Source organism: Stylophora pistillata, chromosome 5, assembly GCF_964205215.1.
Source record: "Stylophora pistillata chromosome 5, jaStyPist1.2, whole genome shotgun sequence".
Taxonomy (NCBI): Eukaryota; Metazoa; Cnidaria; class Anthozoa; order Scleractinia; family Pocilloporidae; genus Stylophora; species Stylophora pistillata.
This window is the reverse complement of record NC_142523.1, coordinates 40234978-40260936: the sequence shown is the minus strand read 5'-3', so window position 1 is coordinate 40260936 and position 25959 is coordinate 40234978. Positions and strand designations below refer to the sequence as shown.

The 25959-nt window shown below is 39.1% G+C and overlaps 3 protein-coding genes and 1 non-coding gene across 5 annotated transcripts; 3 read left to right on the top strand and 1 right to left on the bottom strand.

Moving 5' to 3' along the window:
* Positions 1-2347: 2347 nt before the first annotated feature.
* Trnas-aga (transfer RNA serine (anticodon AGA)) lies at positions 2348-2420 on the top strand. The gene has a single exon. It is a non-coding gene; the product is annotated as a tRNA-Ser (tRNA).
* Positions 2421-5914: 3494 nt separating this feature from the next.
* Positions 5915-7347, top strand: LOC111335745 (adenosine receptor A3-like). Its single transcript, XM_088761592.1, has one exon. It carries the CDS (start codon positions 5935-5937, stop codon positions 6853-6855), a length of 921 nt encoding a protein of 306 aa, XP_088617718.1. The 5' UTR covers positions 5915-5934; the 3' UTR covers positions 6856-7347.
* A 5414-nt stretch (positions 7348-12761) lies between these two features.
* On the top strand, positions 12762-18638 carry LOC111335744 (uncharacterized). Of its 2 annotated transcripts, none has more exons than XM_022941735.2 (2): positions 12762-12932; positions 14650-18638. In XM_022941735.2, the coding sequence occupies exon 2, from the start codon at positions 14658-14660 to the stop codon at positions 18108-18110; it is 3453 nt and encodes a 1150-aa protein (XP_022797470.2). In that variant the 5' UTR covers positions 12762-12932; positions 14650-14657; the 3' UTR covers positions 18111-18638. The 2 variants fall into 2 exon arrangements, with proteins under 2 accessions (XP_022797470.2, XP_022797468.2); XM_022941733.2 differs by having other exon boundaries at positions 14645-18638.
* Positions 18639-21519: 2881 nt separating this feature from the next.
* Positions 21520-25029, bottom strand: LOC148731934 (melanocortin receptor 4-like). Its single transcript, XM_088762215.1, has 2 exons — positions 24890-25029; positions 21520-24071 (listed from the first exon to the last, which is right to left on the bottom strand). Exon 2 carries the CDS (start codon positions 23977-23979, stop codon positions 23068-23070), a length of 912 nt encoding a protein of 303 aa, XP_088618341.1. The 5' UTR covers positions 23980-24071; positions 24890-25029; the 3' UTR covers positions 21520-23067.
* Between the last annotated feature and the right edge of the window lie 930 nt (positions 25030-25959).

Genomic DNA, 25959 nt, shown 5'->3' with positions numbered 1-25959 from the left:
ATCTTTTAGTATGGAGACTGTCAAAGTGAGGCTCAGAAGTAGAGGGCTCAGAAGAAAAGGTCTGAAAGAACGTCAGGGTTGCTAATCTTTAAAAATATTGACGGTCGTATAGATCGATGCATAACAGATTGTGGCGGAAAAACCCGAGAAAGACAAGAAAGGAAACTCCATTAAAATGTATAAACATAAATTTTTTACAAATTTTTGGAGAACAAAAATAAAGAGAACAGTGATAGATGAAGGATTTAAATACACTATAGTTTAAAGAAACCCGTTAAAAGAAGGCAACGTTAATGTTTCTGACGTGATGACATTATGTCTTGATGTAGTACATAGATATGTTGTATCCTACATGGGGAGTTGAGGTTGGTTAACAGTTATTGCCTCCTGCATTATCCTTATTTATAACATAACCAAAGTAAAGCGCGCGCTCTGATTGGTCAATTTAGCGTCCCCCATTTGCCCATGGGTGTACGCTGCTGACATGAGCAAATGCAAAGACTATTTTTCCGCGCGCGCTTGTTTTTTTCTGGTCAAGTAAGATTTGTTAAATAAAAGGGAACTCTAGCTACAGTGTGTTAATGTTATGTTATAAAACAAATGGTAAACACCACAGCGTACACTATTGAGTTATGGATGCACGCGGGAGGTTTGCTAAGCACTCAAGAAGCTAGAGTCGCTCTCGGCTATCGCCTCGAGCGACTCTTACGCTTCTTTCGTGCTTAGCAACCTCCCGCGTGCATCCATAACTCAATAGTGTACGCTGTGGTGTTTACCATTTGTTAATTGCCGCAGGTTGCTATATAAGTAGTTCATCAAGGCCTGTAGTGCATCTCACTCCGCTTGAAAAATGTTATTTCTCCCTCGACAACCAGATATTCTTATCCTAATATAGGGCAATGTTTTCTTAGGTATATGGCTCCGCTAGCATTCCAGGATACTGATCAACTATCGAAGCGGAGTTAAAGAAGGGAAGGAAACAGTTTTTCCAAACGAACATTTGCAGTGGGTATGGCCTTCCCCTGGGTTAAATCCCGTACAGGCCTGAAAAAATTCAAGGCCTTGTTTTCACCACTACTCAAATAATGTTCATTACTGCGAAGATCGTTCAGTATCAGTGTAATGTCTATGTATACTATAGTTTTAGGTACATTGGTGTGCTCAGGGCTTCCATTGATAACAGACAGCTTTTTGCATCTGAAGAGGCTACCCTGAGCGGTATAAATCAATAAAATTTCTTCTTCTTCTTCTTCTTCTTCTTCTTCTTAATTTATTAGATTCGCTGACAGGCAGGGACACCGCAACAGCTTGCGCCAATTACTGCGGGCCCAGTAAACCCACCCATCCCACCCCAAGAGACGACATCTACCACACAGTAATCTCGTGCGTGGGAAATTAACGTCTTCTTCTTCTCGTATGTAAGGTCTTGGTCGTCGGAAGTGACCGATTGTTTGGAAAGCCATACCAAGAGAGAGAACTATTGTGGAAGATTGTTAATTTCAAGGAACTTTGGAGAAAACTATAAGTTTGGGCGGTAATGAGCTAAGATGCAGTTCGTGGAGGGCTTAAGTAAGATATTGAGGACAGTAACTGTATTATCAGTTGGGGTAGCTCCTACGTAAGAACATTACACGTCGTTAACTAAAGTACTCAATTTTATAGGATGAGGGTGTTTTTCTGTCGGTTGAATTATACCGTAACAATAACGAGCACTCATTTGATGAATTCTGAGTGATATGTTTATTTGCAACGAAAAATTTCCGGAAACCAAGTGAGAGATAATATTACCTCTTACAATAATTGCTAGTGCTGCTCTTTACTCTGCGGACGCTTATTTCCCAATGTGACAGGTTAGGTTGATTAAAGCAGAAAAAAAATACTATACACGAGACTTCTTTAATTAACAAGCATATCACAAATTGTCGATATCATATCCTACTGTATGGTCTCTTTTTTAATTTGATGGTCCGAAAATTTCAAGAAAGAATGTAACCTTCATTCAAGGAGAGCTTTAAGTTTCTTCCAAACAGTTTGATGAAAACCTTGTCTTAAAATTCGACAAGTGTTGACCCGGGTGAAAAAATTGTGATCAACTTGATTATAATGTAAAGATTTTCAGCAACTACTCAACGTCTGGGAACTCGATTTTTGAAAATTGTTTATTCCATTGTTACATGCTCACTTTGGAGGCTGGTTGGCTGCATGTGATGCTTTAATGCATGTGATGCTTTAATGTGACAGCGTGATGCTGTTAGTGAGCTTCTATGCGCTAGCTGATGTTTGGCTGTGTAGCCGCGTGATGCGATTCCAGTCAATACCCACTAATTGACCCTTGCTCACCATAGAGTCTCCTGTAGCTCAGTGGTTAGAGCATCCGACTAGATTACGGAGGGTCGTGGGTTCAAATCCCATCTGGAAAAACTACTTAACATGTCCTTTATTTTCTAGATTGACTTTCTCTCCCTCTTGAGGATGTACTCATCGCAGGATAAGAATGGAATATGAAGCAATCGCCACTATTTTGGCACTTCGTACCTTTTTTATTTATTTATTTATTTAATCGCTTTCACCATACTTACAATACTAAAAGGACTAAAATATACATATGAACAAGACACAGAAGAGAACGGAGGACAAGGGTGCGGGACACACAACAGAGCGAGGCTCCAAATTAAGTGTGCCCTTACGAGAAATATACAAATACTAACTATGTAAACAACAGACAGTGTAAAAAGTATATAAAAAAGTATATACAATAATAAAAGCAAAAACGAAAACGATATGAATAAATCCCTTATGCGGCCGATAGAAAGTTCTAATAGCAACAGTTACCATCTAATAGAAGATCACGTGACCTGCTGCATTTGCAGCAGATCGACTTCCAGGTGTTGAAGTTAGTGACGTCATAGTTTGTACGAAAAGCAGCGGAATAGCGTTGGAGTACGTGAGATTTAAACTGATTGAGAGAACTAATAATACGAGTGGATACAGGTAAGGTATTCCATAGTTTAGCGACACGATTAAAGTAACTAAATTGAAAGAGCTTTGTACGGCACTTAGGAATTAGTACGTCTAGATCAGAGCTATGGCGAGTAAGACGAGTGCCTTTGGGCCTGACATAATCAGCTATGGGTAAGGTGTAGTGGCCAACGCGACACTTGAAATAGAAAATTAAGTCTTTCACTTCGTGCCAGTATGTTAACGGTAGCAGGTTGAGGCGGGAAAGGCGCTCATGATAAGAAATATCCTCTTGCCAGTGCGTGTTTAAGATGAATTTTGTTGCCCTGCGTTGAAGACTTTCTATTTTTTTTATGCCACCGATCGAACTGGGAGCCCATATCTCGCTAGCATAGCCAATATGTGATCTGACAAACGTGAGATATAGTAATTTCCTATGATCTGTAGTGAATGACGAAAGACTGTTGCGTCGCAAGAATGCAAGCATCCTATTGGCCTTAGCTAATATAGTGTTGGTGTGAGTGTCCCATGTGAGGTCGGAAGAGATAGACACTCCGAGGTCTTTTACTTGAGTGACGTGATTAAGTGAGATGTTGTTCAACTTATAATCGTAGCGAAGTGGGTAGCGCTTACGTGTGACGGTTAGTACCTCACATTTAGAGGTGTTAAACTTTAGGTGCCAATTATCACTCCAGCCCTGCAGCCTGTCCAGGTCTTTTTGGAGTGACTCACAGTCCTGTAGACTATCAATGACACTGGAACACTTTGAGTCGTCGGCGAAGAGTGCGAAATGATTCTGTATCACCGGCGGGAGGTCGTTCCCATAAACTAAGAACAGCAGAGGACCAAGGATACTGCCTTGAGGGACTCCTGATGGGACTGGGGAACGACTAGAGGTGAAACCGTGGACCAAGCACTGCTGACCACGTCCATCTAGATAACTCTCAAACCACTGGAGAAGTTTCCCACTGACACCGTATTGGGAGAGTTTCAGAAGCAACCCTTGGTGGGAAACACTGTCGAAAGCCTTCGCGAGGTCCAGATACACTATGTCCGACTGCAGGCCCTTATCAAGAGACTGGCCAATCTCGTGATAGAACGTTAGAAGCTGGGTGACTGTAGATCGACCCTGAAGGAAACCGTGCTGAGCATTGTCAAACAAAGGACAAAGAAAATCATTAAAGTGCTTGAGTATACATCGTTCTAATACTTTGGACACAACGCACAGTAGAGAGATAGGTCTGTAGTTAGTAACGTCCTCCTTTTTTCCTTTCTTATAAACAGGAACGACAAGTGCGTTTTTCCATTCAATGGGTAGTTTACCCTCCCCAAGAGATAAATTAAAAAGGGCGCAAAGAGAAGGTGTTAATTCCCTTGCACACGTCTTTAGCACGGTTGTAGGGAGACCGTCAGGGCCCGGAGCTTTACTCGGGTCTAGATTCGAGAGCACTTTGTAGACCTCGTCCTCGCACAGCTCTAAGCTGTCGAAGACGGGCAACCTGCCGTCGGGCGGCGTAAATGGCTTAAGGGGTACCTCAGGCGCATGCGTAAACGTAGAATAGAAAAACTTATTGAAGGCTTCTGCCATCTCCACCCCGGAGGATATCTGACGTCCACCGTACGTAACATTAGCTGGTATAGAGTTTGACTTGGTTCTGTGGCGGAAATAACTCCAGAAGCGTTTTGGATTGGCTTTCAAGTTGTCGCCGAGAGAAGTGAGATATTCCCTTAATTTCCTGTTTATCAGTGCCTTAGATACTTTTCTTAAAGTCCTGAACTTTTCCAGGTTAAAAGCGTTGTTGTGTTTCTTCGCTGCACGTCTGGCTGATTCTTTCCTCTTCAGCAAGTGACGAACTTCTTTGTCAATCCACGGAGGTGTGTTTAAGTCCCTGACTCTGGCTTTAGGGATATTAGCATCGATAACATCCAGAAGGGCGGATTTCCAAATGGACCAGCAGGCGTCAACATCAGAGTCACGTAATACGCTATTACTAATAGCAGAGCTCTGCATAATCTGCCGTTTGAGGTTCTCGAAGTTAGCTGATTTAAATTTATAGGCATAGCGGGCAGGTTTCTTTACCCTACGAGGCCTAGCAACCAAGTTAAATTCAAGTAGGTCGTGATCGGTCACAAGGCCAGCCAGTAGAGGAGTTAAGGTCGCAATGTTCATAATGCGGTCAGGTGCATCAGTTATTATTAAATCCAAAATATTCTCCTTGCGGGTCGGAAAAGGGTTCACTTGCAGTAGAGAGTGGTCGAGTAAAGTTTCACAAAAAGCGGAATCGGCAGAGTTCGTAAAGTTCGAAAAGCCGCAGCCTTCAATCCACTTGATGGCAGGATAATTGAAGTCCCCAAGAATTAAGGAATGGCTCTTGAGGAAGCGAGCAGAGATATTTTGATTAAATGAAAACAAAAGCTAAATCTATATCAATTAAAAGAAGGTTTTTAATCAAGATCCTAATTTTGGACTGAGATATTTTTGATATATTTGAGATATTTTTGAGATATTTTTGATATTTTTGATATATTTTTCGAACAGAGATATTTTGATTAAATGAAAACAAAAGCTAAATCTATATCAATTAAAAGAAGGTTTTTAATCAAGATCCTAATTTTGGACTGGTTAGAAACTGTAAAACAATGAAAAATCGAGATTCAGATCCTTTTTGTCGTCGTTGATATCAAATAGATATCGGCAAAAGTTTCAGGAGTTTTAATCTGATATTTGTACTTATTTGGGAACAGCTGCTAGATGCTCTGAAGGCTTGGTTACACAGGCTTAGGAACAGCTGCTTGATGCTCTGAAGGCTTGGTTACACTCTGCAATAGTAGTTACATAATAACCTTGCCTTTTTTCTTATCAGCACGTGCGTCTTAATATTTCACGAAGATCTTTGAGATCTGGCGCAACGAAGAACGTCTTAAAAGAGCTTTTCTCGCCATCTACTCGTGGTAAATGAAAGTAGCTCGGCTCCAATGGTCAACTTTACTGCATATGATGCCAACGCGACATTGCCAGAGCCATTCTGCGTCCATGGGATTAACAGATTAGATCAAAAGATACTGTTTTCTGTTGTAAATATTCCGCTGTCACTGACTGCATTTTTGGGTAATGTTCTGGTAATGATTGCTCTCCATGAAGTGACCAGCCTTCATCCTCCATTTAAACTACTTCTTAGCTGTCTGGCGAGCACGGACCTGTGTGTGGGTCTCACGACTCAGCCACTCTTCATCTTGGTGCTGTGGACCCAGGAGCACTCAACTCCTTGTTTTTTCGTAAAACTCATTGCTCATATCATGGCAACAATTTTTGGAGGAGTGTCCCTGGCCACACTTACAGCGATCGGCATAGACCGACTCTTAGCTCTTCTACTGGGCGTCCGATACCGGCAAGTGGTAACTTTAAGAAAAGTGCAGATCTGTGTCACGTCATTTTGGCTCTTGGGTATTGCAATTGCTACTCTGTACTTTTACCATTTTCTTCTCTCATTGGTCATCAGTGCCATATTAATGCTGATTCTCATAGTATCATCTATGTTCTGTTACTCAAAAATTTTTTGCACTCTTCGTAAGGTCCAAACTGATGCGTACCTAAGAGAATCGAACAGAATTCCAACCCGTTGCCCACAGTTTACGGGGCGATACAGAAAAACAGTATCAAGTGCATTATGTGTCCAAGTATCAATGGTGTTGTGTTATCTTCCATACGGAACGCTCGTTATCGTTTTTGCAATGACTGGAATACAGTCGCCAGCTTTAGATTTTGCATGGGCCGTCACAGTAACTTTGATTTTCTTTAACTCAACTCTAAATCCGTTTCTTTATTGTTGGAAAAACAGAGAAGTGAAGCAAGCAGTGAAGGAAAAGATTAGACACATTTGCTTTTTCTTAAATTGACTGTCTAAACAAAGCATCGAAAGCAATCAACACGGCCAAATAATATCATCAGCTGATATTCCTTGTTCTTGCGCGACGAAAATTTTCCAAAAATTCAAGGGCTGTCGCACAAGTAGCGATCTAATTCAACCTTGTCTTAATTTTGGCAAATCGTAGGCCTTGCGTCTGCGAAGAATCTTAGCTTGAAACTTTGAATTTCATCCCTGCTCCCTTCCATAAGAATTACGGATAGGCTATATCTCTCTGTAAGGCTCTCGTGTTGCTCAAACCCCCAAGATGAGCGCCAACATCGATGTCTTCAATTAAAATAATTTTGATCTTAGTGTCCATTCGGCGAACAACCGAATAAAAGAATCGACCAAGCGCTTTGGTCTATTAGTGGAGTTAGCGCTATATAAATTATGTTAAATTAAATTAAATTAAAGAAGCGACCAGCTGTCTTCATTATAATTGAAAGATTCGCCTTAAAATAAATTGCGTCCACTCCATGACTGTGGCATGAATCATTTACTGCGAATGGATCATTATGACAATAAAGTCAAACTAGTTAGTTAGTTGAAATATTGGATGTTGAAACTTAAATGTTGTTTAACAAATTACAACAAACTGCAGGTGGTAAAATCTTGATGGCTAAAACAATTTAGGCCACCTTTCAGTGACAAACCATTTCTTCTCATTGTAAACATGGCTGTCTGTCATTTTATCCTCCGATTCCCCATATTGGCCTTAGACCTCAAATAGAAGTGACTTTAAAACCGGAATTATCCATAGGAGATAGGATATGAAAGTAAAACGAATTAAAAAACCGATGAATGAATAAAGGAATAAAGGCTGATAGTTTCGAAAGAAACTGTTTGGGGCTGCGTCGGTGGGAGTAACGAAATAATTTGGATATATCAACAAAGTTGAAATGGTAAATTGGCCACCGTAATGATTACAAAAGCTGACGTTTCGAGCGTTAGCCCTTCGTCGGAGCGAATGACGAAGGGCTAACGCTCGAAACGTCAGCTTTTGTAATCATTACGGTGGCCAATTTACCATTTCAACTTTGTTGATATATCCGAATGAATAAAGGGTTCGATTCATTGCCTCTGAATGCTTCAGAATAATGCTATAGCACCAGAAAACGAAATAATCGGTCTGGGCAAGGAATTTTCGCGATATCTCTCAATAATAATATAATTCATTCATTTGTTGGCTTCAGAGTTATATTTTTTTAAGGAAAATCTAAGTCTGTAGGTGAATAGGTTAGAAATTAAACAAACCACAGAAAGGTGTCGCGATGACGAGTTTTATTTCAGTTTCAAGACAGAAACAGGCCAGTGATTTTAGAATCCTTTGGCTATTTATCTCCAGTTGCAATATGGGCAGGTTTTTTAGCGGTTGAAAAGAACACTTTTCCTTCGACATCCATATACGTCCATATTTTTTCTTATTTTTAATCTAATCGTACGTAATGATTCTGATCACTTTGTTTTCATGGGTTCCATTCAATTTTGAAAACCTCAGTCATATGGAGTATTTGAAAAGTATGCAGCAGACATAAAAATATATTTTCGAAACTTTGAATAGCAATTCTCCCGGAAATGGAGGAAGGAGAAGAAATATGATGCTTGCATACGAGAATAAAGGGAAAATGTTCATATTTTAAAACGCAGATCGCCGCGTTCATAAGAGATAGAAGGGGCTTTAAACACAAACTATAGGTCTCTTTGTGCTCTGGTGTTTACCCATGTCATGTGGTTAAGACATCTAATTACTCAGTCAGCCTCTCCAGCTCTTGATTTTAATTTGGAATGAACCTGAGTGCGGTCTGAGATATACGTTTTCAACAGTGTAGCTTATAATGTAGATTGACCTCTTAGTAAATCTGTCATAGCGAACTTATCACCGTCATGGCTGTTTCATTCTTGTGAAAGTTGTGAATATATCGCGATTTAAATGCAAGTTGTCTTTCGTAAACCAGGGTATTAAATCCTCCCGGTCTATCATCACAAATACCGAGTTTGTAACTTATTTAATGACCACGGACACAAATTTCGGTCGTTGTGATCTTGACAATATTCGATCTTAAACTGTTTGTTTGCAAGTATAAAAAATTTCGCCTTTAAGTCTTTATTTTGTGCTTTTTGTTTTTAATTATTTCTTTTTGAACTGTCAATAAAATGGCAAGGTTAACGGAATCGACAAGAAAACAATCATGCAAAAAAGGGCGTTATGGTTATGCCAGTTTTGGATGAAAACTCTCAATTTGTAAACGAAAGTATAATTTCCATATCTCTAAGGTAATAAATATCGGTCGCAGCTTTTTCAATATGCAAAAAGTAAGTATAACCTTGCGATCAGTCCATCAACAAAATAAATTTTAGAAATTTGAACATTCAATATTGCCATTATTTATTTCCTGTATGTCATGATAAGAGTTAGTCATTACCCTGCATCATGACAAACAACAAAATTGAACAGGACGAATGGCGGGCATGTTCTCTGCCTCACAAAGGATCATTTGAGACTTTACGATTATGCCCATTTCGTAGAAATCTTCCAAGATAATAAATAAGGAAAGGTGGTATGTTGAAAATACTACAAAAGAAAATAAGTGAACGTGAATTTCTAAAAATTCAAACTGATGGTGATAATTATGATGATTTATAGTTAAGAAAAGAAAAAAGAAAACAGAGGACAGCACCTGGTGAATAATGATCTTAACACTTTTCAGTATATTGCTCATCATATTTGACAGTGATCTTTCCCCAGGTCGTTGAGTTGTCTTTTTAGAGTAGGGTAAGCATAGAATCTGATAGAACAACAGCTTTACCTACGCTGACATAGAATTAAGAAGTGGCACGAGAAGGAATTGAGTTACACGCGATAAATACATCGGTACAATATTGGAGTGATTCTTCAACTAATTTTACAAATTTCGCGTCAGATTTCAAATTTGGAGTGCTGTTCTTTCACAAGGCAGGCCAGCCAAAGGACTCAGGGAAAATCTTCAAAACAAGGACGAGATAGAATAGCATTTTGAAACTATACATTTAACGCCAAGTCCAGGAGTAAAACCAGTGCAAGAACAACGGATGATTAGCCTCGCCTGTGTGACCTCCCTGCTTATCAATAAACAAATGCATCAAGATCGAGATAAAAAATGACCAACTGGACTGAAACTACCACCCAGACGATAATTCAAAAGCCACATTGTCATAATTCTGTTGATGGAAAACAGCAAAAAATTCTGTACTTAGTACTCAATATTCCTCTATCTATCACGGCATTTCTGGGAAATTTTCTGATCCTCGTTGCACTTTAAAAGGTTTCATCTATTCATCCACCTTCGAAACTTATGCTAGGTCGCCTTGCTTGCACTGATCTCTGGGTTGGCTTCATTGTACAGCCTCTAACCTATGTCACCCTGCTGGTATCTCCAAGAAACTCTAGAAGTTGTGAGATTCTTAGATTAATTGCAAATATCATGGGTTTGATTCTTGTGGGAGTATCGTTGTCTACACTCGCTGTGATTAGTGTGGACAGACTTCTTACTCTTTTGTTAAATCAGAAATACAGACAAGTGGTAACTTTGAGAAAAGCTAAACTCCTCATCGCCACTTTGTGGCTTTTGAGTGTCACCACTTCGACAATGTTCTTGTATAGTTTCCGAACTACCTTGGTTATCATTTCAATCGTGTTGATAATATGTGTCGCGACGTCAACCTTCTGTTATTCAACAATCTACTTGACCCTTCGTCATCGCCAAGCTCAAGTAAAAGACCATTTCCTCCAGGTACAACAGTTAAGAGGAAAAACTCCACTGAATGAACTGCGGTACAGAAAGACTGTCTCCACAGCTCTGTTGGTGCAAGTCACATTGGTGGCTTGTTGTCTTCCGTATGGAGTAGCAGCGGCCATATTTGCTATACATGATTCGAGAACCCTTTTCATAAATATTGGTTTGTCTTGGGGAATAACGTTGGTTTTCTCAAATTCGACGCTAAATCCAATTATTTACTGTTTTAAAATCAGAGATGTAAGACAAGCAGTTAAGAAAACGATGATAATCCTTTATTCTTTCTTTTCAAATGACTGAGAGTCACTTGAGAGCCTACGAGGCGTTAATTTTGACAGCTTTGCATTGACTGGCGCACTGAGACCATCTCCGTTTATCACCTTAAGTTCCACGTGGGAAATCAGAGTATGTTACTTCTTAAAAAAAAAAAACTCTGTTTAATTTTTTTTTACTTAGTTAAATTTCAAATGATTTGGTCGTGCGTACAAAATAAAATGATTTTGGGATGTTTTTGAGTCGAATAACCTTGATTCGTTGTTTCTTGGACATTAAATCGATTTTAACAGATTTAGGGGCGGACGGGAAAAGTGTCAGAACAGGTTGACACCATGACCATATCAAAAATCTTAAACTGAATGTGACAAGAAAATATCACCTAAGAGTGATAGCCCGTAAATGTCGAACCGAGTCGGACAGACATATTCACCGGTTTGGTTCAAATTTTGCCGAGTAACTTTGTTAAGGGTGCATAATACGAAATGGATATTTTGAAGTTGATATTTAATTTGCATGAAAAAATTGCGGCTCAGGGCTATTTGGAGCCCTATTGGACCTGGAAACGAGGCTGACTAAGAGCAATTTTAAAACGCCTAAGTTTCCTTTGCTTTCTCATTTTTTTTATCTCTTCTTAATATCAACAAATCTGCATCTCTTCCTCTTTGTTTTGTCTAGTAAATTTCGTACAAAAAAAAAAGATAAAGGGAGCCCTATGGAACATGGAAACGAGGCTCACCAAGAGCAATTTTTCAACGCCTGAGTTTCCTTTGCTTTCTCATTTTTTTTATCAGTTTTTAATATCAAAAAATCTGCAACTCTTCCTCTTTGCTTTGACTGGTAAATTTCGTAAAAAAAAAAAAAGATTAAGGGAGGGTTGTAACACGCCAGTCAATTACCTTAGTTTAACGTGTTTTAACATCCCAGAGAAAAAAATCAGTAAGTTTAGAAGCTTTTAGCACCGTTGATATGTCGAGCTAGAAGAATTTGTTAGTTACTACCACAACATCTGTAAAAGGTTGCATCCTGCAGATAATTCAGAGCTCCAGGGCAATTTTAATGCGCTCCCGTACCCTCCAGGGGAATATGATAAAGGTCTTGGGCATCTAAGAGGCAGTCTCTCTGAAAGCGGTACGGTGTAGTTCGGTTCAAAATGTTGATTTCTTTCAAAATTTGGCCATAAATCATATTTAACCTCAAATTTTAATCTCAACTCAGTTCAAAAGTCCAAATGAGACTCAAAGACCAAAAACTTGGCAGTTTCTTAAATGTTCATAGCCTTGATTCTCATGCCACAAATTCCGATTTTGTGGCATTAACATCAACGTTAAACGAGGGAATGCAGCTTCCTAACGCAAATTACGGCAATTGGACTTATCACCGAGTTGTTTTGCTTTACCCCAAGGCATTAGGGCATGTCTGTGTAATGGCAATGGTAATGGTAACTTTATTTATACCCGGTATTTTCTTCAGGTACATTTACATTTAAGTAGAGAAAACTAACTGCCTAACTAAGCTAGAATGTAAGATAGAAAACTAAAAATAATTGAGATGAAAAGAAAACACCTGCTTTTCAAGGAGGCCGTGTGTAAAAATTATTTCACCGAATCGAAACTTAGGTCCCCTTATTTTCCCTTAAATGCATTATGGGATGTAATGTCAACACTCCTTCCCCTCCCAGTCTTTCTGGAAAGATTTTTTCAGTTTCAGTTACAGTTTCTGTAGGAGCAAGTTCCCATAACCCACGTAAAGCGATTACTTCAATGTCGCCAGACTTTTTATGTTTAATTAATAATCATCCTTGAGTGCTTTTAAAGAGTGAGTGCATCACTGATCCGTCACTGCCTGTTACTCTTGTTGCCATACAAAAATAGAAACAAAATCATCGTATTGTATTAAAAGCTTCCGTGTTGGGCTTAAGACTTTGTTCTTTCGATTTCAAAGCTGGTCGCTGTGACTGTATTGGACAAAAGCAAAGACGTTGATTCGAATGGTTCCTGCAAATCTGACGGCAGCACACGTAAGTGTATCTACATATATTTTGTGTAGATTTTAAAGGAAAGTGAACTTTGAGGTATAAATTCAAAGATTCTTTTAAGTTGCATGCCTGTTCATGTTATAATACTTGGCGACTTACATCTGAGTGCAGCATCTTTTATCTAATCGACTTCATACTGAGCTGATTTCCGTTTGCAGACAACCAATATTAATCGAATACTTCATGCTTAGCTTAAATTCAGAGTCTTGTTCTGTCATCTCTTTTCAAGGAAATTCTTTTACATTATGGCGCTTGATTCAATTAAAACTTAATTTCCTCCTTGCGAAACTGACATTACACTCAACTGGGCCTCATCTGTGCAAATTTTTGTTTGATAGTTTTTAATAATAGTTTTTCTAAGAATTTTTCATCCTTTGCTTGAAGTGGATTGCGCATTTTGAGTTGACTGAGTCTAAGGCACCAAACAATTATATTCAAGATGAAATTGCGATATGCAGCGGTTTGTTTAGAAATGTAATCCAGTCGATAAAGTTTGTATGCTTTTCAAGATCTACTCAAATTAAACGTTTTCCTGCATCGGTCTTCCAAATTTCGTGGCTGTCGTTGCCTCTTACAGCATATTTTGATTCCCAAAATAATGAAGACAAATATGCTTTCAATTTATGGCTGTGGGCTGTCGCTAAATACCTTAAATTCTTCTTGAAAGTGTTTATTTCCTCCCATAAGAGTCTTTTAAATACGATTTCATTTATATTCTTTCTAGAAATGATTACGTTGCCTTTCTGAAATAACTTTGATCCGAGTTTTACCACTCTGTAACAAGAAATACGAGTGTCTTGGGCTTCGGTTGAATGATTTGTATTTGAATACTTCGAATCTATCGGACACCAGACGCCGACGGGAATAGAAAACTCGTAAAAATCCTCTAACTTCTGCGACTAGCACTAAACTGGCCGCTCAACCAGGAAAAAATGAATCAATAAGCTACACAAACAAGGAAGAACCAGACTGAAACCGTGAGAGTAAAAGAGATCTCTTAGGTGTTATTTAAACATTTAACTCTTTTATTCTTTGACGTAGTTTCCCTCCAGGCTTCATTTTAAAATATAAATTCTTTTGTGGCTTAGTCCAATTAAACAATGAGAGTTTTAGAAAGAATGGGCGCGTGAACACAAAAGGACAGTGGTCAAAACAAATATATTTGTCATGAATTCTAGTAATTGCTCAGCCACATTTCACATCATCATCAAAAACATTATGACGATACTGATGCAAACTTAGATAGAACCTCTCACTAATGTGTCTTGATTCTTACCTTAATAAAGTCACCGTATCATATGTGGTTGGGGTTTTCAAGGGAAGGAAATTTGCTTATTTTGCAAGACACAGCAAGACACTGAGTACTGCGTAGAATTTTCATGCACTAGTAACGCATACACTTAAGCTATTGAAAAGTTGTAGCTGTTATTACAGCCGGAGGCTTAAAATCGATGTCAGTCATAATAACATGTTAGGGGAACTCCCTTTAAACCCTTTCTCCGTTCCTTTCCCAGGTCTCGATGTAATAAACGTATTTAGTTTTACTTTACTTCCGGTTGCATGCGGTCACATTAAATAAGTGCACGTTAATGAATGCCAAAAGGAACTTTAATGAAAGAGATTTGTAAAAAGGCTTGATCACCTAGTTTAGGTAAAGGAAGATTGTCTGATAACAAACTTGTGGTTTCTTGAAGGTTAGATGTGGATATGGCTGCAGCTTTAGAGTACAAGGAAGAACAATTGAACTACTACAGGATTTGTTATGTCGTCACCGATGTACTGACTGAGGGCCTTCGAATAATCTTTAAACAAGAGTGGGACAATCGATACAAGACAACAATAGGAGAATGGAAAGACGACCCAAAGAATGGAATGGACTTTTGGAATGGTGAATCTCCTCGAAATAGAAGCAGAAACGCTCGTCTGTTGACAACCATGAGAAATGGTGATAGAGCTGAATGGGATTGTACCATGCTGTTTTACGCCATCCTTTTTTCCGATTGCATCCATGGCCTCAACCCAGTCCTTTACTCGCATATAGATGACCTTAGAAAATTTCGAAATGAGGAATTTGCCCATATGCCACGAGGCCATCTTTCAAGTACAGATTTCCAAAATGCACTTTTAAAGATAAAGACTGCATTCCACGCAGCTGGTCTTTCCACGTATAGAATAAATGAAATCCAAAATCAGACAAATTTTCCAACGGAAGAATTGAGAGATGTCCTTGACAAGATTGAAGACCTCAGACAAGCTGTCCAAAAGATGGAAGTGGAACTTCTGGAGAAAGAAAATGAAGTACAAGAAATAAGAGAGCAACGAGATGTCCTCAAGGAACAGTTACACGGCTGTGTCCTTCCATTTTGCATTCTCCCTCCAAAGCCTACACACGATGTTGCAGCACGCGAGTGGGAGATTGATGAAATAATCAAAGAGCTTAAAGCACTTAAAAGCGCCAATGATGGGTTAAGCATGCTGTATTTATCAGGAAATCCAGGAAGTGGAAAATCTCAGTTAGCCCGTTCAGCAGCCAAGCGACTCAACGACGAAGCCAACGAGCTTCCTTTCGCTATTCCATTTGTCATGACTCTTAATGCTGAGAATTCGGAAACTCTTTTGGAATCGTATATTTCGTTCGCTAGGCATTGCAAATGCCCGGAATATTCAGTCACAAACACTGTTAGTTCCAAGGCCCTGAGCACAGACGAGAAAATCTTAAATCTCAAGACGTTGATAAGCACTAAAATTGAGAATTACACTTCGTGGCTTGTGATAGTTGACAATGTCACAAGCGTATCTCGAGTACACTTTCACTTGCCAGATGCAGGGAACGAGCAGTGGGCGAGAGGCCAGATGTTGGTAACAACACAGGACACAGTTTGTATCCCGGCAACAAGCTCTTCCATCCAACATATTTCAGTCAGCGCAGGGATGCGTCTAGATGATGCCAGGTCTTTATTACGAGTGCTCTCTGGTGTCACAGATGCCAAGTTAGAAGAAAAAGTCGCGCAGGTGTTAGACTTTCAACCACTTGCTTTGGCGAGCGCTGCAATTTATTTGAGTCAAATCCGTCAGAACAAGTCTACATTGGGCTGGAGTGACTATCTCATGAAACTAGAGAGAGGGCAACGAAGTGCAACCGAGACCCTTCTTTCTCAGACCAATCCAGGCTATCCCAAGTCCATGACGAAAGCAATTTCTCTTGCTGTCGAAAAAGCTATGGCAGACGACATAGTTTCGCATCATATGTTCACGCTTCTCTCCATGTGCGCACCAAACCCGATCCTACTGGACATCATCATCCAGTACATTAAGGAAATGGATGAAGAATTTGAAGATGAAGATATGATTAGAATGAGAATCAGTCGCTGTTCGTTGCTTTTATTTGAAGAAGAAGAAGAAGAAGAAGAGGAAGAAAAAGACTGCGTTTACATTCGAGTGCATGGAGTCGTCCATGATGTTCTTAACTCTGCGACCAAAGACTTTGCACGGGACCAGCACGTGAAAGTAGCAAATAAGGTTTTAACGTCATTTTCGAAGTTCAAGGACCTAGATTTTGTAATTATTGGCAAGAGGATAGTTCCTCATTTAAAGGCGGTGATCTTGAAAATTCAACATCTATTATTAGAACAAGGGATTCCCCATAACTCCGAAAGTGACTTAACAACTTTGTGTAGTAATCGTCATGTTTTTTCCGCTCTTGGCCGTGTGTGTAGAAATCATTGCGAGTTACACGCGGCACTTATCTATTTCAAAGTGGAACTAGAAATTATCAACTTGGGTAAAGGATGTGGCGACAGCGAAAAGGCAACATGTTACAACGACCTGGGAATTGTCCACATTTACCAAGGTCACTTAGAACACGGAAAAGCCTACTTTAAGAGTGCATTAGAAATTGATCTGAAAAACTTGGGACCTGAACATGTTGATGTTGCAGCTTCTTACAATAACCTGGGTAATGTTTACCGTAAACTTGGCGAAAGAGAGGAAGCAAAACGCTGTTACGAGCGAGCACTAGACATTCGTGAGAAAAAGCTCGGTGCCGATCATGTTAACGTCGCAATTTCTTACCATAACCTGGGTGGTTTACTAAGTGACCAGGGGGAGAAAACGACAGCCAAAGACTATTACCTACGTGGACTGGACATCTGCCTGAAGAAGCTTGGGCGTGAGCACGTCAAAGTCGCAACTTTCTACAATAACCTTGCCAGTGTGCTCTTTGATCTCGGTGACAAGGAGAGGGCAAGGCACTACTATAACCTTGCATTGAACATCCGCCTTAAAAAGCTCGGAGCTGATCATGTTGATGTCGCAGCGTCGTACAATAACCTGGGTATTTTGCACTGTGACCTAGGCAACCTCGAGAAGGCAAAGGATTATTATGAGCTTGCAATGAACATTTTCCTGACAAAACTCGGATCTGATCATGAGAGTGTTGCAATTTCTTTCAATAACTTGGGTAATGTGCTTAGTAAAATGGATGTGATGGAGAAAGCAAAAGACTACCTTGTGCGTGCATTAGACATTCGTGTTAAAAAACTCGGACCGGAGCATGCTGCTGTCGCAGATAGTTACAACAACCTGGGCATTGTACACAAAAAACTTGGTGAGAAAGAGCTGGCAAGAGAGTGTCATTCACGTGCACTAAACATTCGAATACGAAATGTAGGAGCTGAAAATGTCAAGGTCGCAGCTTCTTACAACAGCTTAGGTGGAGTGTACAGAGACCTCGGTGATTTGAAACGGGCCAAGAATTGCCATGAAAAAGCACTGGAAATTCGTTTGAATAATCTTGGACCCAGGCATGTTGATGTCGCGACGTCTTTCAGTAACCTGGGTATCTTGTGCCATGACTTGGGTGAACTCAAGGAGGCAAGGGATCATTATACACATGCCCTGGGGATTCGATTAGAAAAACTGGGATCTGACCATTGCAAAGTTGCAGCCTCTTACAATAACCTAGGTGTTGTCCATTGTGACTTAGGTGACCGAAAGAAAGGAAAACTTTATCACAAGCGAGCACTGAAAATTCATTTAAAAATTCTTGGACCTGACCACGAGAGGGTTACAGTCTCTTGCAAAAATCTTGATGTTGCACGCGGTAACCTTAAAGGCAGAAAAAAAACGTTTAAGACATTTCGATCAAAACCAAAGCCCTGAAAACGTTCACGTAATAGATGCTAAGAGCAATCATCACAGCTATATGAGAGAAGATAGAAAGCGCCGCCTATTGGAATTCTGCAAAGAAGGAGGAAAAATCTTCTAATTCGACGGCTCATTCCTATGTTGTGCATTTTCACTCGAAGTCATCTTGTCTGTTACGTACACGTTGCTCCTCAACCGCTCCACTTCTTTTGTTGAACGTAAAATTTGGAGACTCGAATTGAAGCACTCGTTATATTAAGTAAGGAACGTTAAACTTGAGTTAAGTTTGTTCAGTATAGTCTGATATGGAAATATCCTGAGTACCATAGCTTTCAAAATACCAACAAGTAATCGCTTAAAAACATGCACAGTTGTAAAGAGGTGATTGTGAATAGCTAGCAGTTCATCTTTCAAACCAGTCTCATTCCTTTTCAAGATGTTTCCCCTTTTTTACGTTTCACCGTGTTGTTTCTGATCTCCCTATGAATGTTTGTCCAACCATGTGACGCCGAATCCTTTCTCAATAAAGTTTTACATTTCTTAGTGGTGGCTAAAGTTTCTTAGTTGTCGCCAAACTCTCCTTAGTTGTCACCAAACTCTTTTTAGCTGTTGCCAAACCCAGTCCTTAGTTGTCGCCGTAGTCCCGCTATTGTTTGAAATGACAAAGAGCTTAGGGACCCACATAAACGAGACCTTTACAAGCAATTTCGAAAACAGAAATCTGTTTTCAAACTCGGTCAGACTGTTCCAAAAGTCTCTCCTACCGACTTATCTTAGTTGTCTTCGAGGGAAATTGAATAAAAGGACAGCTCATCCAGAAAATATTCGCCGACTGCAAGCTAATGCAATTTTGCTTGAGTGACCTCATTAATTTTTATCATGTCCACTAATCGGTAACAGCCAACTTAATTTATCTATCGCCCAAGAAAAAAAGGACGATGAGTGTCTTTGTAGGATGGAAGCCTTTAAAACGAAGATTTAATTTAAGCTAACAAAACTTTTTAGCAAAAATATCAAACTATGATAATTTTCAAGCTCTTGTTTCCGTTCAATCCAATTATTTCAAAGAAAATAATTTTTAGTTAATAATTCAATTTCAACGGAATAATAAAGAACTCTCTTCCAAAAGGTCAATTAATGTTTCAGCTAAAGTTAACAGTTGTCTAAAAATGTAAGGAGTGCTACTGGTACGCCAATAAAGAATCGAATGTCTATCAATGATCATCTTTCCAGAAGACCTGATGGCTCCAAAAGGGCTTGAGTGTCAAGTATACTTGAGGATAACGGTAAAATCAGCACTCGAGCCAAGTGACTCATCCAGCCGTACCTAACCTCCCTTTCCGTAGGCATGGAGCGTCTGGGGATATCATTACTCTCCCATGGGTGGCAAGGTTTCCCCCAGTATTTCACCAGGTCTCCCTGGCACATTCCCGGTACCCTTGTATATTCCTTGGTGGAGAGAGAGAGACTGTAAGAGTAAAGTGTTTTTCCCAAGAACACAGCTCACTGACCTACCTAGGTCTCGAACCCGGACCTCTAGGCCCGGAGTCCGGCGCACTAACAATTAGGTCAACGCCCCTACCACATGATATTATATTTAATATTGCAGTAATGTCTCGAATAATCCAGACACAACACCAAGAAATCAATCGAAAACAATCTACTACTAGTTTTACAGCTCAAAGTATTTTCAAAAGTTAAAGAGGCATTACCATCAAATATTGTTTAATGGACTGTTTCACGCAATTCTATAAAGAGTTCTTTTTCGTCTTTCATATTTGAAAGGCTCTGCAAAAAAATTAAACGGCTCGGCCTAGGTAATTCATCGTTGGGTATGTTATACAATCCTGGCCACATACATTTCGATTTCGATTTCAGATTGCCTTCTCTCAAATAATACAACTTGTATTTACTAAAGTTTTCTAAATTTGCCATTTGTTCTCTCTATGATATTTCACTCCTGATCCATCTCCATCGCCATGTATCAAGGAGGATCTATGGCGGAATAACTAATACAGAGGGTCTAGGATTTTTCGAAAGATATATTTAAAAAATTGACATTCATGAAGATAAAACATCACCCTCCTCTGGTTAGAAGCGACGACCGATCAAATGACAAGACTTTTTAAACTTAAGTCAAGACTCGCTGGTTAACATTAATGAAAGTGAATCATGACTAACCGGCTAAAGTGATAGTTTCTGCACCCAGGACGCCACTGTATTATTTCTTAGTTTCAACCCTAACTAACCAACGTAGACCGTATGCTAAGTTGTTGCCAGATGTAATTCTCTCTGGTTTCTTTTTAGGTTATTTTGTCGATATTAACGTAGTGGTGTCTCTTTCCTCACACACTGAGATAAAAATTATAAGTCTATGTCACAAAGTAAAGGATAAAATGTGGTAAAAAGGTGAATCATTGGAAAACATGCAAAAAATTCTTAACTTACAACTCTAACTTGTATTTAAAAATTAAGAAACTTACATAAGAATCTTTGGGACGGTGTGCATTAACTTTGAGGCAATGAATGAATTTGTTTCTAAAATTATATTTTGTCTAAGATAAATGGATTTAAACTTGAGCTCACCAACACAAGGGACACAGATAGTTCTCAAAAGAAATCAAACGATAGTGATATACTAGTTAAGTAAAATATAACTGCGGTTAGATCGTTTGTTTAGTTTAAGAAACTGAAACTAAACAAAACTTTCAAAAGAGAAAGGGAAGGGAGGGGAGGAGAGGGGAAGAGTTGACTTCAACATATATAGTCTCCAATCCCTTGATCTTTCTTACTTTCATTCTTTATGTTGTCAAGAGCAACAGACAGTAACAGAGAGGTGTGTTGGGTGCTTCGACCCTTTAAATGCACGCAGGGCCTATTGTATATCAACAATTTAGTTGGGGACATTGAAGTAGTTGCTTTTAGTGAGTCACTGGAACGGAGCCCCTCCAGAAACTGGAAGTTAACAAAATTTAACAGACTGACAGACTTGGACAGTTGACTAAATCATAGACATCCCATCACGTTTTGGGGTAAAGCTAAACAACTCTGTAATCGAGCGAGCAGTGTTAAAAAGTTGGAAAATTTTCTTGCTACACGCTCGGAATAAGACGATAAAAAATTATTTATCAGCATACTCCGCACAGGTAAACAGAGCTTTTTGCTCGCGCTGATTGGCTAGTTCGGAAGGGAATAGCAAGTACTTTTAACCCTCCAGCAGCCGATGAGACAAAACGCGTGTCAAGAGTTTTTTTCCGGACCATTTTTCGGTGTGTTGAAAGAAATAGACTTAGGTTTTGGTGTCTGGTATATACTAAAATATAATAAAACCATTATTCACCTCAGTGTCGGTGAATTTGAAGGATATGTAACTGGCCGCTCCATTGCTCGGTAAATATCGACCACTATTCGCTACCGCTTTTGTAAACAATAGTTATTATTTTATCCCTTGCTAGGGTAATGACATTTTGGCAGGTCTCGTTGCTTACTTAATTTTTCTTCCGACGACTTACAGCCGAATATCTACTGTACGACTAAGCGCCCAAAATAAAAGCCTGCGATGATTAATTTTTTCAGATCCTTGATTTCCTTCCTAACTTGGCTCTACTAATATGAATACCATTGATTCACAGCAGCGGTAAAAGGTTCAACACTATTTTAAAAGTTGTTAATGCAACAGTCACACCAGCTAGAGATAGCTACATCGCCTTACAATACTCTTAACCTCTTGTCTCACGGCCCTTATCTTCCAGAAATAATAAAATGGATTTAGATTCGAGTTAAGGTACACAATAAATTTTCCTACTTCGGAAAACAGAGAAAATATTGGCCTGCATTTTTCCGTTGAAACTTGACAATAAGAAATATAAGGGCACTTAAATGTGGAAGGTAACAGAACAGAAACGCAATTTGCACGCATAGTGCGCGGGAGACTGGTATCTGATTTTTTTTTTTTGTTATATTTAATACGATTTCCAGCCCAGCGTTCTGCTCTCCTTGGTGAAGATGGCTTTGTACTTGCATTTCTTAGCGACGAAGTCCGTGGAATATTTTCGCGTAACAGCATGTTGAGACAACCAAACACAGTAATATCGCTGTACTGGTGACATATAAGGCACTAAACGGGGAAATGATTTTTTTCACGGCTAAAATACCACTTAATAAGGAAAATGAATCAATGGAAAATTGTACGCGTCTTAAAGTCACAACCTGCCTGTATCATGGCCCTATCATCAACGCAGGAAGTCCGTCCACACTTATCTCAGTAATTGTCAGTAAGGATACTCCAACGAAGAGCGTTGAGGTGAACGTTGAGACGTCATGAAGATAATCACAACGTTTCGACTGCGCCGAAAACCACTTGCATAGGTTGTATCCGTGCAAGCAAGACAACCGAGTACAACTTTCGATGGTGGATGACAACACGAAACCTTTCTCAGAGCAGCAATGATAAGAGCATTCCCCAAAAATGCAACAAATGGAAAAGGGATGTTTATAACTACATGTAACCTTCTACATTTCTTCAATATTTCTTAAGGACCTGGAGATCAAATTAGGGAATGAGACACTTGGTTTTAAACATGCTGATGACTGCACGATTATTGCTCCGATATTTCATGATATAGATTACTCGACAGAATTAATGAATCAGTTTGTACGGCGGTGGGCAGGCCAAAACAGAATGAAGTCAAACTCAACAAAATGTGAAGAGCTTATTATGTGTAAAAAAGGATACATCGCCGATGCCTACAATATTATATTAGGCATACCACAGACTAGTGAAATTATCGGTTAGCTCAATGGATAGAGCGCTGGACTGTTGTGTGGGAGGTCGAGGGTTCGAGCCCCGTCCGGACCAACACTCAGGGTCTTAAGATAATCGAGAAGAATTTGCTACCTTTCTATAACATCAAGAAATTGTTAGATAATGGGGTAGAATTCCAACTTTGCCACTTCATCAAAAAATTTGGAATCAGCACCGCGATTTTATGACGTCCTTTGCAGCTTTTCTCACGCCGTCGATCTTCCAGCAATAAATAAATGGATTTAAACTTGAGTTTAACAGCACCAGGGACGTTGCTAGTTCCACAAAAAACTCATACGATGGTAGTGATGTCGTACCGGTTAGATAAAATATCACTGCGAGTAGATAAGGGACGTAACAAACCAGGAATGCCAGTTGCACCCATACTGCGCTGGACACTGTCTTTCTGTATCGTGACATTACAATCAAGGGATTGCTCCCTTCGCTCATTTCTTGAACGTGAACAACTTGAATCTGATTCTGATGTCGACGAAGTGTTTTATATATTCTTGTGTAGCAGAAGGTTGAAGTTACCATACAAAGCAGCAGAACTGTACATACGATGTGCGGCATAACAAAAAAATAGACTACCAGCATAATGGAAACCACAACACTCATAAGCCAAAATAAAACAATGGTGAGCCCAGCGCGTCTCAATGTTACTACCTGCTTGTATCTCAACATCATTTTCAAGGCGAGAAGTCTGTCCACGCTGATCGCTGTAACGGTCAGCAGTGATGCTCCTCCAAACAACGTAATGCTAATAAAAGTGATTATTTGGAGATATCTCAGACATAATTTGCCGCGAAGTAATAGATTCATGATGTAGAGGGGCTGTGAAACGGCGCCAACACATAAATCAGTAAGTGCAAGGGATGCAAGGAAAATTTTTGAAGGCGGATGAAGGGACGTCATTTTCAGAAGAGCCAGAAGAATAAGACAATTCCCTATTAAAGCGATCATGGCAGAGGGTATATTCAAAGATACAAGGAGGATTATCTGGTAAAATTCAAGATTTATCCCGCAGAAGACCTCTTGTTTTGTCCAGTTTATGTCTTTAGATATGTTTAAACTCGACATGTTTAGTCGTTGATATGACAGGAAATCAAGTCAAGGCTTGTCTTAATGACCTCTCGCTCCAAAACTCTCCGAGCCACACTGATAACGTCAATCTGTAGCATGGTAAAATATTAAGAGAGCACTTTTAAAAAAGTCCGTGAGCATTACATATAATCTAAAATAAAAAATATAAAAAAGGAAATATAACATTTAACTTCAGAGGATCCTTTCGAATTATGGCATCATTTTACTTTTTTCTCGCAAAACGCTGGAGCGCATAAATCAGTAAACCAAACATTCATTTGACATTTATGCAACTACTGAAACTGTTGAAAAAAGGAGCTATTTACGAGGAAAAGGTATATTCAGGAAGAAAAAAAATAGTGTTACCGACACTAATAAAGATGATAAGTTTCTAAAGAAACTCTGGAGTTGCGTTGGTGGGGATTGTAACACGACAGTTTGGTTTAATCGAATGAATTGATAATGTAAATTGGCTACCTTAGAGACTTTCTAAAGCTAGGTCATCATCACTGTGGAAAACCATTGGTTTTTAATTTTTAGATACATTATTTGCCTTGGAAATGGCTCATTTTTAAACTTAAGAGAAACTACATGCACTAGGTTTTCACAATCTTCATTCATTGCTCAAGTAAAAAAAAAACCGCATGCATTATTTTATACCTCAGTTTAAACTCAGTAAAAACGCATCTCGCACAGAGTTTCTATGACTCTGGGGTTGAGCGTTGAAGCTTGCAAATTGACATTTTGATTCAGAATCTTTTCTTTATCTCACGCTCGGGACAAGACAAAATACCAAAACAACTTTTATCATATTATCCCTTGTTCGAGTAATCACCTTGTAGCAAATCTTGCTGCATGGTAAAGTTTTTGCTGACGGTCTAAATTGCCCACAGTATATTTAACTCACCTCTTTTAAAAACGAATTAAACGGATAAGTGGATCATTTCGAATAGTTTTTAAATCCTCGTTCGTATAAAGTCTAACTTGGCAAGCCGCATAGCATGAGGTCATCCTCCCAGAGCCTCGGAACCTGGAATTGCAGAAAACATCAAAACTATGAAAGATCTGTTTGTCATTTGATCTACACAGCTGCGAGGAAACTCAAACTATTCATAGGAAATACAATATTTCACACAGTAAAATCAAACAAGATGAAGGAGATTTTGATGTAAACAATAATTAAGTGGCGCCTATGTTTATCTACGAAATGCGTACGCTCTATCTCGCTGTTTGATAGATATATAATTGGAAATTTGAGCTGTACATGTTCCTTTCCTTTATCGAGACGAAAGTGATCAAACTTATCACTAGTCCATGTGTTAAAAAGCGAGAGCTTTAAGTTTAAATATGATTTTTTGTTATCATTTTTTATAGATGCTATGACCTGGCTTCCTAGCTTCCTCTTCCTTTTTTTATAAACGAAGTGATGTTGGTTTGATTATTTAATGACGTTTGTTTGCACAACTGGTATGTTTTCATATGTAGTTGATTGTCATGACGAGATTTCACTTTGAATTTTAATCAGTTTGTTGCAAATCATATATTCATTTTGGGAACTTGGATTTGTTTTAAACTTTAATAACAAATATTTATCCACAAACAGGGTATAATTCCCTGTGGTAGAAAGGATATATACCAATCAAAAACATACATAACTGAACTCGCACGCTCAGTTAAAGGGAAAGTACGGTCTAGAAAAATTGTATTTAGATCAAAAGTTCCTTACTTGCATTGTCCTAACTGGCTATTCATTTGAGCTAAAAGCGTTTTGTTTGCGAACAATTACGTTCCAAAAATCGACATTTTCAAATTAAAATCCACCATGTTTGTTATGACGTAGCAATAGTCAAGCATGCTAATTATATCCCTGCTGAAATGGATGTAAACAAGAAAAACAACGGCAAGGGGGGCGCCACTCATTCAATTCTCGACTTCGATTTTAACCTAGCCGAGAGGATGTAATACATCCATTTCTTT

What these genes read in the sequence shown, in the direction of transcription:
- LOC111335745 (XM_088761592.1), top strand. Translation starts at nt 5,935, where the DNA reads ATGGTCAACTTTACTGCATATGATGCCAACGCGACATTGCCAGAGCCA.
- LOC111335744 (XM_022941735.2), top strand. Translation starts at nt 14,658, where the DNA reads ATGGCTGCAGCTTTAGAGTACAAGGAAGAACAATTGAACTACTACAGG.
- LOC148731934 (XM_088762215.1), bottom strand. Translation starts at nt 23,979, where the DNA reads ATGTCGAGTTTAAACATATCTAAAGACATAAACTGGACAAAACAAGAG.